The sequence below is a fragment of the Trichechus manatus genome, unplaced genomic scaffold (genome assembly GCF_000243295.1).
Source record: "Trichechus manatus latirostris isolate Lorelei unplaced genomic scaffold, TriManLat1.0 scaffold00072, whole genome shotgun sequence".
In the NCBI taxonomy this organism is placed as follows: domain Eukaryota; kingdom Metazoa; phylum Chordata; class Mammalia; order Sirenia; family Trichechidae; genus Trichechus; species Trichechus manatus.
Genome location: NW_004444008.1, coordinates 6,644,162 through 6,659,368, shown reverse-complemented (window position 1 = coordinate 6,659,368; position 15,207 = coordinate 6,644,162). Strand labels below are relative to the sequence as shown.

The 15,207-nt window shown below is 42.7% G+C and overlaps 1 protein-coding gene across 1 annotated transcript in view; it reads left to right on the top strand.

Annotated features, from left to right (window-relative positions):
* The first annotated feature begins 498 nt into the window (after nt 1-498).
* Nucleotides 499-15,207, top strand: part of ADAMTS16 (ADAM metallopeptidase with thrombospondin type 1 motif 16) — a 225,964-nt gene continuing 211,255 nt past the window's right edge. The window contains exons 1-4 of the mRNA XM_004380276.2: nt 499-564; nt 648-1,109; nt 1,238-1,343; nt 10,587-10,912. Of these exons, the coding sequence (XP_004380333.2) occupies nt 499-564; nt 648-1,109; nt 1,238-1,343; nt 10,587-10,912 (960 nt within the window). The remainder of the gene's footprint in view (nt 565-647; nt 1,110-1,237; nt 1,344-10,586; nt 10,913-15,207) is intronic.

The following is a 15,207-nucleotide window of genomic DNA, read 5'->3' as shown; positions in this document are numbered from 1 at the left end:
AAGACAGCCCAGCCCGCGACCCCGAGGCCTCCTGACCCGCTGCCCCGTGCACCCTGCGGCCCAGCACGGACACTCGGGGAGAGGCCAGCGAGGTCGGCCGCGACCCCGGACCCGCAAACGCCCAACACCGCAGGAGCAGACCTCACCGAGACTGAGCGGGCGACAGAATGGCGCTGGCTCGCCTAGAGCGGCTCGTCTCCCACCGCTTCCCTAACCTAGAGAGACGCACGTCCCTGTACACTTGGCTCCGCTGGTCGCGCAGAGGACCAGGCGCCCCTCCTTTGCCTGATCCTCCCCCGCGGATCCGGAGGCCGAACCCCAGCCCGGCCCACCGCGCTGGGTCCAGGGCGCCCCCGCCGCATCCCGTCCTTCTGCGGCAGGTGCCGGCCTGCGAAGGTCCGGCCTTGAGGGTAGGGAATCGGAGGAGCGGGGCGCGGCGGCGGCGGGTCCAGGCTCGGAGCACCCCAGGGACCGCCGCGCAGGTGGGCGCCCCGGCGCATGGCCCAGCCCGGGCCCCTCTCCCTAGCTGACCCGCGGGCGGCGGGGACCGCGCACCTCTGGCGGGCAAGCGCCCGCCTCTCCGCCTCCGCCCTCCTTCTTCTGCCTTCTCCCCTCCTCCGCCTCCCCCGTTCCCCTCCTGCCCCTAGCTCTCCACCCCCTCCCCTCCTCCCTTCGTTGCTCTCATCTCCCTCCTCTTCTCCCGTCCCTGCCCTCCTTCACCCCCTCCTCACCGCCCCTGCCCTCCCGTCTCCTCCCTCCACTCCCCGACGCTCCCACGGTCCGGGCGAGGGCTGGCCGCCACTCCGCCCCCCGCGCGGTGCGGAGCCGCAGTAATAACCCGGGCGCGGGCCCTAGTCCCGGCGGGCAGTCCTCTCTCCTCCGGCCCGGTCGCGTCCTCTGCCGCCTGGCGCACCGCCCAGCTGGGGACGATCCGAGCCCCTGCCCCTCTAAGCGAGCGCCCCTGGATGCAGTCCTACGTGCCCACAACCGGGGCGCAGCGCCAGCGGCTGGCGCAGGGTGCGCGGGGCGCGCGGGGCGGCCCGGCCATGAGAACGTGGGGCTGCGCGGCGCTCTGGGTGCTGCTGCTCCTTGCGCAGGTGGGTGTGCAGGTGAGTAGGCGCTCTCCAGGCCGCGTGCGTGCGGTAGCCCTGCGTCGCTGACCGTGAAAGCAGGTCCCCTCCCGCGACCCCTCTCCGGCAGTCCCCCATCTCACCGACGTGTCACCGCTGTTTTCCAGCAGACACCTGTGTGCGCCATGGGACCCGCAGCGGCAGCGCCGGGGAACCCAAGCGTCTCCCATCGTCTCCCGCCCGCAGAGCGCCTCGGCTGGGTGGAAAACGCAGGTAAGTCTACGAGGTGGGAGGTTCCACTCTTTGCAATTGAGCAGCTCATAAGTCCTCCCAACGCTACGTTATAAGGTGCAATGGGTTCCATGGCGCTGCTGAACTCCACTTTTAAGATGCTGCTGTGTGTGTCTGACTGTAGGAGCGAGCACCCCATGACTGGGCTTTCACCGATATTTATACTGTATTCTCTGGTAAATTACGAATGGATTACCGCAGTCTTTACCACAGACATTAGCAATGAGAAAAGGCAATATATTTCATTTATAATAAGTTAAGGAAGGAAGTTAGGAATATTCTAGAGATTGTTTCAATGTATACCTCAAAGCAGTTATAAAGGACTTCTCATCCTCTCTTACTTTGTATTCTTATTGAATGTCTCTTTCCTTCTCTACTAGAGCAGGAGAATAAAAGCGGTCATTTTTGCAGTGCTTGGGCTTCTCATCTTCTTATCAAAGTTGTTGCTCTTCAAGAATCGGGGCAGAATTGAAACATAAAATGCATAAAATGGTAATTAGCGTATTATGACCTCATCATGTCAACAGCCTGTGCCATGGTTTGGTGTGAAGACAGGTCTGATGTTTTTGGCTTTGCAATGTGTGGTTTTTCTTCCACCGCTCACGAGAGACATTTCTAAATTCTCTATTTCAGCGTGGGTCTCTGTCCCTTGGTTCTGCTTTAGGGTAAGTGCAGAAGCAAGTGTGTAAAGTTGCTAACAAAGCAGCTGGCATCTGAAGCTAATTCTTTGGAAATTATGGCATGTTAATAACTGCACAATTTCCGAGAATAAATTGCTATCTTAAATGTTAATGGTGACTTTTACAGAAGAATTCGGTTTACTTATCCCAGCATATTTTCAGAAACTCTAGGAAATTAAAGTGAATAATTCAAAAACTTCTGAATATAGTTTATTCATCTTGATAACATAAAGGAAGACCCTAAAATAATTTATTAATTAACTGTTGCAATTCTGTCCAAGATACTGAATAGTATATAATAAAATGATAAATATCAGAATATTAATGCTCAAACATAGGAACTTTTTGAGGACCACCAGAGGGCGCCAGATGTAAATGGTATAAAATGTTTAATTTTTGCTTTGTATTTGCAAGAGAAGTTTAATTATCTATCTATTTAAAACTCACCTTTTTGTAGTTGCCCTTGTCTCATTTACTGTTTCTTTACAATGCATTCCACAGTATAATTATCTATATTTGGTGTAGATTGCCCCTATGGATTGAATTGTGTTCCCCCAAAAGTATGTGCTGTAAATCCTAACCCCTAACCAACTGGAGGACACCTACCATCAATAACAACATACCTGTGATTATAATACCATTTGGGGATGGGTTTTCTTTGTTATGTTAATGAGCCAGTACTAGCTTAGGGTGTATCTTAAGTCAAGTCCTTTTGAGATATAAAAGAGATTAAACAAGCCAGTGAGCACGCAGATGAGGGAAGAGAGACGCCACACCACACCACGTGAAGATCTGCGAAGAACCAAGGAACAAGGCCCTTCCCCAGAGCCAACAAGACAGAAAGCCTTCTCCTAGAGCCAGCAGCCTGAACTCAGACTTCCAGCCTCCTAAGCTGTGAGACCTCCACGCATGTGTCAGTTTGTCCTACTGCGGGGCTTGTGTTTTGCTGTGATGCTGGAAGCTATGCACTGGTATTCAAATACCAGCAGGGTCATCCATGGTGGATAGGATTCCGCTGAGCTTCCAGACGAAGACAGACTAGGAAGAAGTATTTTCAGTCACCTCATGTGCATGTGAAAGCTGGACAATAAATAAGGAAGACCAGAAAAGAATTGATGCCATTGAATTATGGTGTTGGAAGAATATTGACTATACCATGGACTGCCGGAAGAATGAACAAATTTGTCTTGGAAGAAGTACAGCCAGAATGCTCATTAGAAGCGAGGATGGCGAGACTTCCTCTCATGTACTTTGGACATGTTATCAGGAGGGGTCATGCTTGGTAGATTAGAGGATCAACAAAAAAGAGGAAGACCCTCAGCAAGATGAATTGACACAGTGGCTGCAACGGTGGGCTCAAACATAACAATTGTGAGGATGGCACAGGATGGAGCAGTGTTACGTTCCATTGACATAAGACCACTCTGAGTTGGAACTGACTGGACAGCACCTAACAACAGCAAACCGTGAGAAAATAAATTTTTGTTTGTTAAAGCTACCCACTTGTGGCATTACTGTTACAGCAGCACTATGTAGCTAAGACCCCCCCCCATCACCTTTTCTTTTTAAGTTCTTTGTAATAATTCTAGTTCCTTAAAGTCATGAAAATTGCAGAGGGACTGAGGAGATTTTCAGAGTACTTTGTAGCATTTATAAATTATTTTTAAGATAAGTAAGTTATACACAAGAAACTATTTCCAGGAAGAAAAGCCAAGGCTTCCTTCCCGAATGTGGTTTTCTACCCATGAGCATACATGCCCTTAGATGCCCTCATATGAGCAAGCTGCTGAAGGGGAGGGGAGGGAGCCCTGAAGCCTGGGAGTTTCATTCAGCCTGACTGCTCTTATCACCTGGTATCCACCTCTGTCTGGAACCCAGCGTTTCCATGACAACCGTCTACCTTGTTTGGTCAGATCCTGAAGCTGAAAGTGTTAGCCCATGGTCAGTGGAGTTCTCACTTAGTGGACACACCGTGCCCTCATCCACCACCCAGCGGCCACGTTAACTCTTTAATAAGAGGTGAAATTGAGAGAGTGGAACACTTTCATGCTACCAGAGAAAAGACTCTTGTAGTTCAACAGTGTTCCCTGTTTAGACCTAGAAGAGTAGAGCTAGAATACACTTTGTGTAACACTGGGGTCAGATGACTGCTGGACATCTGGGTATCCATTATACAAGTTGGCTTTGAAAGAAATATTTTGGCCATAAAGTTTGTATAAAGTAACACCTGATTCAAACTATTACTGAAAATTTTGCTGAACGTGTGAGGTAATCATGCAATAGGAAAGAAAACTTCATATAATCTTGGAGGAGTAATAGATAACTAAATTGGGAGAAATTCTGTTTTCAGACGTTAAGAATATTAATTTCATTTGCTGATTCAGCATTGCTTTTCCCTTTCATCTAACAGGACATTTGAACCTTTATCCTACAAATTTACCTTTGTAGTAAAATAGTGGCTCCTGTTCAGAGTAAAGACGTATCAAAGATTTGCTAAGTTAACTTTCTAATTCCAGAATAAATTAACTCCGAGGTCCAGGTTTAGAAGTTCTTTAGGATCTTGTTGCATTGGGCATAATAAAGATGGTGACTGTGTGTGTGTGTGTGTGTGTGTGTGTGTTTGAAGTTTATAGTGCTTTACATTCTAACATTTACATAACATAAGAAAGGTCAGTCTGTTTCAGGTGGGCCCAGTAGTGTTCCTGTACATGTTTACAACAGACTCTTGGGGCAAAGTAGTAGGGGTTTGAAGCTCTGATTACTAGAGACAGCAAATTCCCATGGTGTAAATACTCTCACTATGGCCACCTGCCAGGTACTAAGTTGATGTCACTGACGCACATTTAGGAAGCAATGGGCAAAGTCAGCTCTCTGAAGCTGGTACGAGGTAGCTTCAGCACACTCCTGGGTGGTTCTAGCATTGCCTGATCCTCTGACATCCTCACCCCAATTGCTATATTTGAGCCTATTGTTGCAGCACTGTGTCAGTTCATCTCGTTAAGGTTCTTCCTTTTTTTGTATAATGTCCTTCTCCAGGTACTTGTCCCTCCTGATGACATGTCCAAAGTATGTGCTGTCTTCTAAGGAGCATTCTGGCTGTACTTCGTTCAAGACAGATTTATTCCTTCTTCTGGCAGTCTGTGATGTATTCAATATTCTTTGCCAACAACATAATTCAAAAACATAAATTCTTCTTCGGTCTTTCTTATGTGTTTTCCAGCTTTCGTATGCACATGAGGTGATTGAAGATACCACTGCTCAGGTCCGGCACACCTTAGTCCTCAAAGGGACATCTTTCCTTTTTAACACTTTACAAGATCTTTTGCAGAAGATTTAACCAATGCAATACATCTTTTGATTTCTTGACTGCTGCTTCCATGGGTGTTGATTGTGGATCCAAGTAAAATGAAATCCTTGACAACTTCAGTGTTTTCTCAGTTTATCATGATGTTGCTTATTGGTCCAGTTGTGAGGACTTTTCTTTCTGTTGAGGTGTAATCCATTACCGAAGGCTGTAGTCTTTGATCTTCATCAGTAAGTGCTCCAAATCCTCTTCACTCAGCAAGTAAGCTTGTGTCATCTGCATGTCAAAGTTTGTTAATGAGTCTTCCTGCAGTCCTAATGCTGCGTTCTTCATATAGTCCAGCTTCTCCAAGTATTTGCTCAGCATACGGATTGAATACCAAAAACCAAACCAAACCTTGCCATCGAGTCGATTCTGACTCATAGTGACCCTAGGGGACAGAGTAGAACTGCCCCATAGGGTTTCCAAGGAGTGCCTAGTGGATTCCAACTGCCGACCTTTTGGTTAGCAGCCATAGCTCTTAACCACTATGCCAGTTCAGCTTATTGGTTGAATAAGTATGGTGAAAGGATACAACACTGATGCACACCTCTCCTGATTTTCAACCGTGGAGTATCTCCTTGTTCTGTTTAAACGACTGCCTCTTGGTCTATGCACAGGTTCCACATGAGCAGAGTTAAGTGTTCTGGAATTGCTATCCCTAGAAATGTTATCTGTAATTTGCTATCCATACAGTCGAATGCCTTTGCATAGTCAATAAAACATAGTGGCTACAACGATGGTGTCAAGCATAGCCATGATTGTGAGGATGGCCCAGGACCCTGCAGTGTTTCCTTCTGTTGTACATATGGTCGCTATGAGTTGGAACCAACTAGACAGCACCCAACAAAAACAATCAATACCTTTCTGGTATTCTCTGCTTTCAGCCAAGATTCACCTGACATCAGCAATGATAGCCCTCGTTCCACATAGTCTTCTGAATCCAGCTTACATTTCTGGCAGTTCCATGTCAATACACTGCTACAACTATTTTTGAATTATCTTCAGCAAAATTTTACTTTTGTGTGATATTAATAATATTATTCAATAATTTCCACTTTCCATTTGATTGATTACCTTTCTTTGGAATGGGCACAAATATGGATCTCTTCCAGTCAGTTGGCCAGGTAGTTATCTTCCAAATTTCTTGCCATAGATGAGTGAGTGCTTCCAGCCTTGCATCAGTTTTTTGAGACACCTCAATTGACATTTTGTCAATTACTGGATACTTGTTTTTCAACAATAATCTGTGCATCTTGGTCTTCCTTCATTACCATCAGCTCCTGATTATATGCTACCTCCTGAAATGGTTGAACGTGGACCAATTCTTTTTGGTATAGCGATTCTTCCTTGGATCTTCTTTGATGTTCCCTGTGTCATTCAGTATTTTGCCCGTAGAATCCTTCACTATTACAACTTGAGGCTTGATTTTTTTCTTCAGTTCTTTCAGCTTGAGAAATGCTGAGCATATTCTTCTCTTTTATGTTTCCAGCTCCAGGTTTTTGCACATCATTATAATACTTTACTTTGTCTTCACTAGCCGCCCCTTTAAATCTTCCGTTCAACTCTTTTACTTCATTTCTTCCATTCTCTTTATCTACTCTGTGTTCAAGAGCAAGTTTCAGAGTCTCTTCTGACATCCATTTTGGTCTTTACTTTCTTTCCTGTCTTTTTAATGACCCTTAGCTTTCTTCATGTATGATGTCCTTGATGTCATCCCACAACTCTTCTGGTCTTCATTTATTCATGTTTGATGGTATATAAGCAGTCTCAGTAGCTACTCCTTTTTTTAAAAATTTTTTATGCCATTGTTGTAAATATATCTATCACACAACTTTTGTCAATTCAACTTTTTACAGATGTACAGCTTATTGACAGTAATTGCAACAATCAGCTGTGCAACTTTCTCTTTTGACTTAAAGAAGCTTGCCCAACTCAGGCTAAAGCAGAAAATGGCCCCAGCTTGTCCAACTCAGGCTAAAGCAGAAAATGGCCCCAGTTATTATGCATCTATGCATTTCTCCTAAGTGCATTGGTTGGAAATCAAAGGCGAAGAGATATATATCCTTGGAATGTTGGAATCCAGATAAGAATATTAGAATTGGGGGTTTTTGCAAATATATTCTTTCATTAGAGGAGAGATTTCACTAGAAAGTCTCATTTTGACTCTTCGAGCATTGTCTACCTCACTGCAATGCCAGATCCCTCCAGTCCTTTTTGGTCTTTGGGCCTGGCCTCTTTTTCAAAAACGTCTCAGAGGAAACATGGAGCTAGCAACCTGGCATTGTGCTGAACTGTTGTTATCTTCTCGTGTTTAGAAAAAAGGCAGAGCTGGAAGCAGGCCCAGTGCTAAGTACAAATGAAGGCCCCACCCCAAACCAGAAAACCTAAGCTGTTGCTGTTGAGTCAGTTCTGACTCATGATGACTTCGTGTGTTACAACATAGAACTGTCCCATAGAGTTTTCTTGGCTGTAGTCTCTGCAGCTAGCCAGATCTTTCTTCCATAAAACTGCTAGGTAGATTTAACCCACCAACTTTTAGGTTAGTAGTCAAGCGCAAATCGTTTGTATCACCCAAAGACTTTTGGAGGCCTCATACCACATGTTTAAATATTTAAAAGGTGTAAATCAAGCTAATAGGTGATTAAATAACGTATTTTGCAAGCCCTAGCCTTAACAAACAGACCTTTCTAAAGCGTAAACAACCAGGTCCAAGTTTAGAGCATGACAGTATAGCAAGATCTGACTCCCAGCGTGCTATCCACCCCTTCCCTTTCCATCCCCATTCTGACCTGTCTGAGCCCTGTCCTGTCCACATTCTGTCATGCCCGGGGTCCTCTCTTGCCTGGATCTAAGAGTGATGCCACTCAAAGGCAACCCTTCCCAGAACCCTGGATGAGAAACTCAGAGATGGTGTTTTTGATGGTGATAATAAGTGAACAAATCCTGAGCATAACAATGAAAAATCAGTGCTGATTTTCTAGAAGGCAGAAACCTCTTAGGAGAAAACAACTACAATATTTAGGGAAAGATAGCTGAGGGTCGCTGCCCAGGATAGTGATGTAGCTACAAAGAGTCTCCCTACACTGTCAGCAAAGAGGGAAATGATTCAAATGTATGTTTTCCACCTCAGAATGGTTCAGAACATCTACAGGGTCATATCTGTGCATCTCAGTGCTAACCTTGCCTTCCAGCCTATCCCATAATCTGTGCTCATGATCACCGTCTGTCTTGCGAGCTTCCTCATACACACAGGTGCCCTTAGTTATTAGGCCTGCATTATTGTGAGATCATTGTGACTGAAGCCTGCAGACCTGTGAGGGTGCCCTGAAACCAGATAGCTCTTTGGGGTTTCCTTTTGCTTTTGCTCTTTTAAAGAAGAAGTAATTTATTTGAATAAGTTTTAGGCTAGCATACAGTTGTGGATTGAATTATGCCCCCCAAAGAGATAGGTGGAAGTCCTAACCCCTGGTACCTATGAACATGACTTTGTTTGGAAAGAGAGGATTTGAAGGTGTTATCAATTAGGTTAACTTGAGGTCATACAGTAGTAGGGCAGGCCCTAATCCAGTTGGAGCAGTGGTCTGTAAAAGAGGAAAAGAGACACACAGAATGCAAGCCAAGGAAGGCCTGAGGCTGGGAGAAGCTGGAAGAGATAAGAAAGGATCTTCTCCTAGAGACTTTGGAGGGGGCATGGCCCAGCTAATACCCTGAATTTGCACTTCCAGCCTCCATAACTGTGAGACAATAAATTCCCATCATTTTAAGCCACTCAGTTGGTGGCACTTTATTATGGCAACTCTGGAAAACTAATACACATTCTATAAGTTGTAAGATGAAGCTGTACAGAGTGTGGTACAGACCTATGGAAGACCTTCAAGTTGAAATCTGATGAAGTACCAAGAATCCAGGCCAATCAGGAGTCGGTTTTGAGTGGGATCAAAGGCATCACGTGAGCATTTCCAGTGTGTACGTCTGGGAAACCTGGGATGTATGTGTACTTTGCCTTTTCTTTTGTATGTTAAAAATATTTACATTAAATATAAAAGAAAAAGCATAAAAGAATGGCCAGCATATTTTTCTTCTAAACTGTTTTCTGAAAAATTACGGATTATTTTCAAGCTAAAATTTCTTATCCAGCTCAGTAAAAATATTTGTAAAAAATTCAAAGAATAGGACTAAAGAAATGCCTTCAAACCAAAAACCAAACCCATTGCCATCGAGTCAATTCTCGCTCATAGTGACCCTGTAGGACAGAGTGAACTTCCCCATAGGGTTTCCAAGGAGCAGCTGGTGGATTTGAACTGCCAACTCTTTGGTTAGCAGCTGAGCTTTTAACCACTGCGCCACCAGGGCTCCAAAGGAATGCCTTAGAACCATACAAAATTATTACATATGAGCATTACTAAATCTCTGTAAGTCAAATTTATGAAATATGATCCCAATTTTGTTTATTTTGTAATCATTTTTTCCTTCTACATATCATAGAATTTAAAGTATTGGTAATAACGATTTATAAAGAAGATTATGATTTACCTGAAGTCTTCTTTTAAGATTTTGCCTTTCAAGTCTAATTTCATTTATTCTACAATCTGAACTTGAAAATGAGTATATGTTGAATTTTTCTCCATCATTTTTGACTGAGTAAAAGTGTCATTGGATACATGGGTTTCCTAGGGCTGCCATGAAAAATTACCATAAGCCGGGTGGCTTAAAACAACAGAAATTTATTCTCTCATGGTTCAGGAGGCTAGAATTCCAAAATCAAGGATCGGTAGGGTTCGTACTTTCTGGAGGCCCTGTGGTAGAATCTGTTCCATGCCTCCCTCCTAGCTTGTGGTGAGCTTCTGGCAATCCTTGGCATTCCTTGACTTGTAGACACATCATACAAATCTCTGTCTCCATCTTCACGTTGTCCTCTCCTCTGTGTTTCTCTGTCTCTTATTTCCTGTCTCACAAGGACACCGTCAATGGACTTAGGGACCACCGTAATCCAAGGTGATCCATCTCAAGATCTCTACCTTAGTTACATCTGCAGAGACCCTTTTTCCAAATAAGATCATATTCTGAGGTTCTGGGTGAAAAAAATATTTGAGGAAGGGTGTCACCATTCAACCCACTACATCTAGTAATATATTATAAAAGTTTCTGATTCTTTTCAGAATTCTGAAGTGACTCAGCTGCTCCCTGCTTTGGTTTCAGACTACGACCTTGTCTCTGCCTACGAGGTTGACCATAATGGAGATTACATATCCCATGAAATCATGCACCATCAGCGGAGGAAAAGAGCAGTGGACCAGTTAGGAGTTGATTCCCTTCATCTTCGGCTGAGAGGATTCGGGCACGACTTCCACATGGATCTGAAAACTTCCAGCAACCTGGTAGCTCCTGGATTTATTGTACAGACACTGGGAAAGGGAGGCACGAAATCAATGCAGATGATTCCACCGGAGGATTTCTGTTTTTATCAAGGCTCCTTGCGATCCCACAAAAACTCCTCAGTGGCTCTCTCAACCTGCAAAGGTTTGGTGAGTACCGCTCTCACCTCCTGTGGTGAAGGCTCAATTTCAGGTCTGTAGAGACTAGTAAACAGTAATGTGTGAAGGGAGGATTTCCTTTGAAACGTTTGAGTGTGTTCTTTTACTGCAATACACATTTCTTTGATCTGTAAAAGCAAAAGGAAATTGCTGGTTAATACTTTCTTTAATATGTTGGGCTGCCTCCTTTGGCTTATTTGATAACAGTGTGCACACCACCCTATTTTTTGTTGTTTATTTTTGTCTAGAATAATTGTGGTTGAACTCTTTGGTTTGGAAACTGTACATCAAAACTTGTGGCAAGTTTTGAACATATTAACTTCTTCAGGATTACTCTTACTGGTTCATTACTGAATCTGTAAATTTTGAAAAATACAGTTGTATTCAATTAACTGATCTTGTTGATTGTTTAATGAGATGCTGGAAAGACATTCAGCGTGTTACTTCTCTCATTCAGATAATGATAGCATGCCTACATATTAGGGCAATGATGAAATCCCAATGGAATGATGCCCGCATGGCAGGAAGAGGCCCGTCCACTGGAATTATGAATCTATTGGTGCATTTACCATTTTCATTATACCTGATTGAGACATTAGAGTGGGAGTATCTGGCCAAGTTGAGAGTCCACCTGCATCCCTCAGGCCCAAGGTCAATCCAAGATGAAATCCCAATGGTTTGCCTTTTGCTTTGTTAAAAACTTTCTGTATTTTTATGGGATGATAGCTTATTAGATACATAGATTCTTGGCCACAGATTACTCTTTTGGATATAGATTAGCAAGCATCACTAAGAATTCTAAGGTAAAATATGACCTTTAAGCAAATACTGAGGTAATAGAGTGAACATGTGTGATCAAGACACTTTCAAGGTCTTGAAGATATTCAGTTTGGCAAACATGATTTTGAACATTTTTTTTTTTTTGCATCTCTAGGAAATGCCTTTCACCTGTTTCTTAAATCTCTTTCCCTTTTTGGAAAGAGAAAATTCAGACCCCACATCTCATAAGTTTTTGTTTTCTTTCCCCCATGTGTCTGTGAATATTTGATGTTGAAACGGTATTCATAACCAATTCCTCAAAAAAGTGGATATGTGAAAGTGATACATCCTGTATAAATACTTTTAAGAGATTAAAACTCTGTCTTCTAGGGGAATTTTATTGCCCTCATGTCTACTTTCATTTGTGAAAAGCTTTTGGTTTGAGAATGAATATAATAAGGAGCTGCCAGGATAGGACGCCTGCTATTTGACACACTTGTTAAACATTAGTGTGATGTGGCTTCCACACTTTCCCAAGAAAAATAGGTCTCCCCTGAGTAAAGAAAAGGAATGCTGCATATAGTGCACAAAGGAGGGTATCAACTTTGGCTTTCTTAAACAAAGACTCAAACCAGAAATGGAAGCCATTGTGTGGTAGGGAGGTGTGCCCTGCCCTGCAGAGCTCCGTAAGCTTGGATTTGTTGGACAAGAATGAGAGAAGATCTTCTCCCTTCTTGTTAATGCCGTAAGGATGCAATTTCTTTAGTACCCCTGGGTCTTCAAGAGCTCTCCCAGGCCTTCGCGTGGCAGCTGACATATACCCCTGGAGTCTCTCCTGTGGATAGGTATGGCTGGTAACACTTGAGGTTTCTGGCTTTCTTTGAACTCAATGAGAGTTCGCAGCAAAAGTTGTCAATATACAACTACATGAAAGATAAAGAAGTGAAAAAGAAAAAGACTCTTCTGGATAATCTATGCCTTCACACTGCATCTTACTAATACATAGTTGTTATGGATTGAATTGTGTCCCCCCCATAATATGTGTCGACTTGCCTAGGCCATGATTCCCAGTATTGTGTGATTGTCCACCATTTTGTCATCTGATGTGATTTTCCCAAGTGTTGTAAATCCTACGTCTATGATGTTAATGTGGCAAGATTAGAGGCAGTTATGTTAATGAGTTAGGACTCAATCTACAAGATTAGGTTGTGTTTTAAGTCAATATCTTTTGAGATATAAAAGAGAGAAGCGAGCAGAGGGACAGGGGCACTTCATACCACCAAGAAACAAGAGCCAGGAGCATGACCTTTTGATCTAGGATCCCTGTGCTGAGAAGCTCCTTGACCCAGGAAGAGTGATGACAGTACCTTCCCCTAGAGCCGACAGAGAGAAAAAGCCTTTCCCTGGTCTTTGCACATGTCGTTTTGATACTTTGTCTACTCCAGCTGCCCTTTGAAATCTTCTGTTCAGCTCTTTTACTTCATTATTTCTTCGTTTCACTTTAGCTACTCTACATTCAAGAACAAGTTTTAGAGTCTCCTCTGACATCCATTTCAGTCTTTTCTTTCTTTTTAATGACCTCTTGCTTTCTTCATATATGATGCCTTTTACGTCATTCCACAACTTGTCTGGTCTTTGATCATTAGTGTTCAATGCGTCAAATCTATTCTTCAAGTGGTCTATAAATTGAGGTGGGATATACCTAAGGTTGTATTTTGGCTCTTGTGCACTTGTTTTAATTTTCCTCAGCTTCAGCTTGAACCTGCATTTGAGCAATTGATGGTCTGTTTCACAGTCAGCCCTTAGCCTTGTTCTGACTGATAATATTGAGCTTTTCCATTGTCTCTTTTCACAGATGTAGTCAATTTGATTCCTGTGTATTCCATCCAATGAGATTCACATGTATAGTTGCCGTTTATGTTGTTGAAAAAGGTATTTGCAATGAAGAAGTTGCAAAATCCTATCATTTGATCTCTGGCATCGTTTGGATCACCAAGGCCATATTTTCCAACCACCGATCCTTCTTCTTTGTTTCCAACTTTCACATTCCAATTACAAGTAATTATCAAAGCATCTTGATTGCATCTTTGATCACTCTCAGACTGCAGAAGTTGATAAAAATCTTTGTTTTTTTTCATCTTTGGCCTCAGTGGTTGGTATGTAAATTTGAATAATCGTCATATTAACTGGTCTTCCTTGTAGGTGTATGGATATTATCCTATCAGTGACAGCTTTGTACTTCAGAATAGATCTTGAAATGTTCTTTTCGAAGACGAATGCAATGCCTTTCCTTTTCAGTTTGTCTTTCCCAGCGTAGCAGACCATATGATTGTCTGATTCAGAAAGACCAATACTAGTCCATTTCAGCTCACTAATGCCTAGGATATCGATGTTTATATGTTCCATTTCATTTTTGATGATTTCCAGTTTTCCTAGCTTCATACTTCATACATTCCATGTTCTGATTATTAATGGAAGTTGCAGCTGTTTCTTCTCATTCTGAGTCGTGCCACATCTGCAAATGAAGGTCCCAAAAGCTTGACACCATCCATATCATTAAGGTTGACTGTACTTTGAGGAGGCAGCTCTTATCCAGTTGTAGAGTGACTTCCAACCTGAGGGACTTATTTTCTGGCACTATGTCAGACAGTGTTCCACTGCTATTCATAAGATTTTCACTGGCAAACTCTTTTCAGAAGTAGACTTCCAGGTCATTCTTCCTAGCCTGTCTTAGTGTGGGAGCTCTTCTGAAACCTGTCCACCATAGGTGACTGTGCTGTTATTTGAAATACTGGTGGCATAGCTTCCAGCATCACAGCATCATACAAGCCACCACAGTATGACAAACTAGCAAATCCGTGGGGCCTCAGTGCTGAGTAGCCCCATTTGTAGTATATTAAGGACTTTAATTAAATCACATATGGTTTTATCATATAATTGTCTATATATAAAGCCGATTGCTATCCAGTTGATTCTGACACATAGTGACCATATAAGACAGAGTAGAACTGCCCCATAGGGTTTCTGAGGAGTGGCTGGTGGATTCGAACTACCATCTTTTTGGTCAGCTGAAATGCTTAACCACTGTGCTACCAGGGCTCTGTCTATATATATGGGTTTATTTTTTTATACCAGACAGTGACCTTTTCAAGAGACCTTGTTTTATTTTAATTTGTACCCCCAGGTTCCTGTTGCAAACTAACAAGAATTCAATTTTTCTCTTTTAGTGAATAAATGTATTTCAAAATTTCAAACAAAAATATATCTTTTCAACATTCCACATTGGGTATGAATAAATGTAAAATTTAGTTTATAATCAACTTAATCTGATTTAATTTTATGATTTGTACCCATCATCCTAAATTTTCTTTGGAACTTATAGCTTACTAAGAAATGGTTTAATCAATAAGCTATATCACAAAACTATTTTTTTTAATTTACTTTAATGCTTTTAATTACTATAATGTCAGAACTAAGCATCATCCTTAATTCTCTTTTAATTCCTTTCCCTTTACTTACAGATTCTG